Here is a 4,459-nt window from a genome sequence, read left to right on the forward strand (position 1 = left end):
TTTAGCCTCACGTCCTAGTTAGAGGATGAAATGGCAGTTTAGACTCGTGCACCAGTGGGAGTCTAGAGGAGTACTAAGAGTAGTACTTCTTCAAGAACTTGCCATTGATAGACATCATGATCTTATCGCCATTTGGTTTGACAAGACGATAGGCTCCATTCGAATAGATTGTCTCTACCACGAACAGTCCTTCTCATTTGGGCTGGAACTTGCCCTTCTTTTTAGAGTTGAGAATCATCGGTCGGCGAATGACAAGGACCAATTCTCCCTCCTTGAAGGATCAGCGTTTGACTTTCTTATCGAAGGCCATGGTTATTCGGGCTTAGTAGAACTCAATGTGTTGTTAAGCTTCAAGTTGCTTCTCATCTAATGCCTCAAGTTCTGCGAGACGCCGTTGATGACCATCTTCCACCATCATTCCTGTTGCGAGGGCGACGCGAAGAGATGGGATCTGCACTTTCAGAGGTAGCACGGCCTCATAGCCGTAGACCAATGAGTAAGGCGTAGTGCCGGTCGGTGTGCGAACCGTCATAGCGATATGCCCATAAGCTTTCGTCGAGCTTTTTATTCCAATCGCATTTGCTATTGGAGGTCAGCTTGGTTAGGATCTTAACGATCGTTTTGTTGAAGGCCTCGGCTAGACCGTTTGTAGAGGTATTATAAGTCGTAGAGGAAATGTTATGTATCCTAACTTGTCGCAGAACCGGGTGAATGCATGACTAACGAACTGCGTGTCATTGTCATGAATGATACACCTTGGGACGCTGTATCGGTAAATGACGTGATGTTTAATGAATCTAATCATGTCATTGGTCTTGACTTCTCTTAGGGGAACAGCTTCCACCCATTTGGAGAAGTAGTTGGTGATTGCAAGGATGAAGCGGTGACCTCGTGCTGATGGTGGAGATATCGACCCGATGATATCCATTCCCTATGACTCGAACGGCCACGACATTGCTGTCGGATGTAGGTCTTCCGACGGACGGTGCATGTAATTAGCGTGGATTTGGCACGTGTGGCAATGTCTGGCATAGACGACTGCATCGCTAATCATTCTGGGCTAGTAGTAGCCTATCCTTCGTAAACGATCCCAGAGCTTAGGTCCGGGCTGGTGAGCCCCACAAGCACCATCATAGGCTTCACGTAGAGCCTCTTGTGCTTCTGTCTTTGAAAGACATCGTAATAACATGTTGTCATACGACCTATGATACAATACCTTCATGGTCGAGTCGTAGTAGAACCTTGTGGTGCATCGGCGAACGGATTCTCGCTCCCTAGCGTCTTCGGGCAGTATATTGTATAAGACATAGTCGATGATTAGGAAGCACCAATCTTTCGGGTCAAGTTGACCCAAAGCCTGTTGAGTGACGTTTACTTCCAGAGCATCATCTGGCCGAAAGAGTCGTCGGCTTGCGACAGTGACACGTTGAGTCATTCCTAGCGGCTGGGCAAGGTTAGCTACTAAGGATGCCAGGGCATCCGCGTGTGTGTTCTTGGAAAGAAGCACATGCTCAATGTGAAAGTTTTCGAATGACTCAGCTATTTTGATAGCTGTTTTGTGAAGCGGGATCAGATCGTTATTTCTGACTTCATATTCTCTCGTCATTTGCTTGACGATGAGCTGAGAGTCACTGTAGGCCTTGAGGTGCTTTATCTCCAGTTCCTTGGCTAGTTCGAGTCCAATGAGTAGTGCATTGTACTCATCCATGTTGTTGGTACATGGCTCTGTTAAGGAGAAGGCTCGAGGTAACATGTGGCTGCGTGGGGAGATCAAGACCACCCCCACTTCTGCCATGATAGATCCGCTCGTGTTGACATGAGACGCATCATCAAAGAATATCTGCCAAACCTCCTCTGGAGAGGTCGTGTTGGCCTCAGGGGGCTCATCCGGCAGGTCTTCAAATATTTTGGTTCTCATTTCCAGTGGATGACTGGTCATGAGATCAAAATGGCTTGTCCTTTGACCGATTTCTACGGCATGAAGTGGATGTTGTACTGTGACAGCAGGAGTGCCCATCTAGCCAGGCGCTAATTCAAGGCTCCAGGTTGCGTCATGAAGACCCAGATGGGGTTCAGTCGAGAAATGACATGGATGGTCTGGCTGACCAAATAGTGTCGCATCTTCTGGATAGCGAATACTAAGGCTAGGCATTCATTTTCGACCATAGGGTACTGCCGCTCGGCTCCCTGCAGCATTCTGCTCAGGTAGTAGATACCTTGCTCATGACTGACGTCGTCATTTTACACTATGAGAGTGCCAAGAGAATGCTCCATGGCTCGTATGTAGATGAGGATAGTTTTCCTAAGATCGGAGCTGCCAGGACAGATAGGTTTGAGAGATAAGCTTTGATTTCTTCAAACGCTCGTTGGCAGGGCTCATCCCATACGAATGAGACACCTTTCTTCATTAACTTGGAGAAGGGTTGGCACTTGCCCAAAAGATTCGAGATGAACCTTCGGATATAGGCCAATCGTCCCTGGAGTTCTCTTAATTCCTTAAGATTCTGGGTAGGCTGAAGCTCCTGGATAGCTCGCACCTTATCGGGATCGATATGGATTCCCTTCATTGTGATGACGAATCTAAGGAATTTACCACTGGACATTCCTAAGAATGATTTCATGGGATTCATTTTCAGTTGATGAGTTCGTATGAGTTCGAACATCACCCTCGGGTCTTAGAGGTGGTAGTCTTTGTCACGACTCTTCACAACCAAGTCGTCTACGTAGCACTCAACTGTCTTCCACAGGTAGTCTCGAAAGATCGTGTTCATAGCACGTTGATAGGTTGTACCGGTGTTTTTGAGTCCGAAAGGCATGATCGTGTAGCAGTACACCCCTATCGGAGTTCTGAACGAGGTGTGCTTTTCATCCTCATGGTGCATCTTGATTTGATTGTATCCTGAGAATCCATCCATAAATGACATCCTCTCAAACCCACACGTGTTGTCGATGATGACATCCGTGATGGGTAGAGGGAACTCGTCCTTCGGACAGGTGGCATTGAGGTTCCTGAGGTCTATGCAGATACAGATCTTGTCGTTCTTCTTCAGGACCGGAACAATGTTAGCCACCCAATCAGGGTGTTGTTCCTCTCTGATGAAGCCAGACTCGATCAGCTTTTTCACTTCGGCTTTGATTACCTCCATGATTTGTGGGCAAAATCATCTTTGTTGTTGTTTGACTGGTTTGGGTTCGGACTGATGTTGAGGCGATGCATGACAATCTGAGGATCGAGTCCGGGCATATCCTCGTAATTTCATACAAAGACGTCGATGTATTCCCGTATGAGGGATATGAGGTCCTCCTTCTCCTGGGAAGGCAAACTGTCGCTGATGAATATGGGCTTGGGACTGGTCTCATCGCCTATGTTTATCTGGAGTATCTTGTCCTTCGTGGCCAGTTCGCGCTGTTCGAAGTGACTGTTCCACTGAGCGTTGATATGGTGGTCTCATGCTTTATCATAAAGCGGGACTTGTTCGTCCTCTGCCATTTTGGTAGGATCGGTCGTAGCCATGTTGACTGTGAGACCTTTGAACCAGTCTCCTATACTGATGTCCGAGTCCCATGCCAAGGATGTCGATGATTGATCATCCGAGCAAGGGTCATCGGAGTCTTCGTCGAGATTATAGCATAACTCCGACAAAGAGGAGGTGTAACCCAAACCTCTCTGAGTTTTACTAAAATAGTTTGGGGGGGCTTCCTTTAGGCACGTAGGTGGGTCGAATAACCATCTTCTACCCTTTGCCGTAGTTCAAACCTTCTCGACTAGCGAGGTCATAGCCCATGCCCTCCATCATGCACTTTGCTACTTGATTGTACTACAAAAACTGGGGTGCGGGCTCCTCCTCCTCTGATTCGTCCCACATCGTGCGCAAGGGATTGTCTATCATGCCGAAGATGATATCTTTCTGATAACTATCCTAGGCGGGCACGATAAATATAGCCTGCGAGGACTCGATTGACTGTCCTCTCATGACATACGACGAGCATACAGGCTAGTGTAAGGAGGAGTCATCATACAACCCTGCAATTGAGTCGCCGGGTTCATCATCATCGGACTTCGGGCAAGACGACAAGTAAGCAAAGTTGAAATTTTCATTCATGATAATCATGTCCGCTTGGCCAGCGTCGGTTACATCAGGGCTTTCACAATTGGTTCGAAGTCATCCAAGATAAGGCCGTCACCGTATTCGGGTTCTCTATCCGCCTCATTACCGCTTTCGAATCCTTCAGTCGGCGACAGGTCGTCCGAATCGAGATCCTGGTATAGCAGGGAGTCTGTCACACTCTGCTTCCCAAAATATCCGGGAATCAGAACGTGAACAAGCCCACAGCGTATTAGATTAAGGATAATAAATTTTCTCCTCAACCTAATATGCTAAGAGTTTGGAAATATATACAATGCAAAGGCACAGGTCCCCGATCACAATCAGTAAGAATATAATAGACAAACTCAGAA

The 4,459-nt window shown here is 47.3% G+C and overlaps 1 protein-coding gene across 1 annotated transcript; it reads right to left on the reverse strand.

The window, feature by feature from the left end:
- On the reverse strand, positions 1,061 to 2,017 carry LOC109832885. Its single transcript, XM_020400354.1, has one exon. It carries the CDS (start codon positions 2,015 to 2,017, stop codon positions 1,061 to 1,063), a length of 957 nt encoding a protein of 318 aa, XP_020255943.1.

Source organism: Asparagus officinalis, chromosome 1, assembly GCF_001876935.1.
Source record: "Asparagus officinalis chromosome 1, Aspof.V1, whole genome shotgun sequence".
Lineage (NCBI taxonomy): Eukaryota > Viridiplantae > Streptophyta > Magnoliopsida > Asparagales > Asparagaceae > Asparagus > Asparagus officinalis.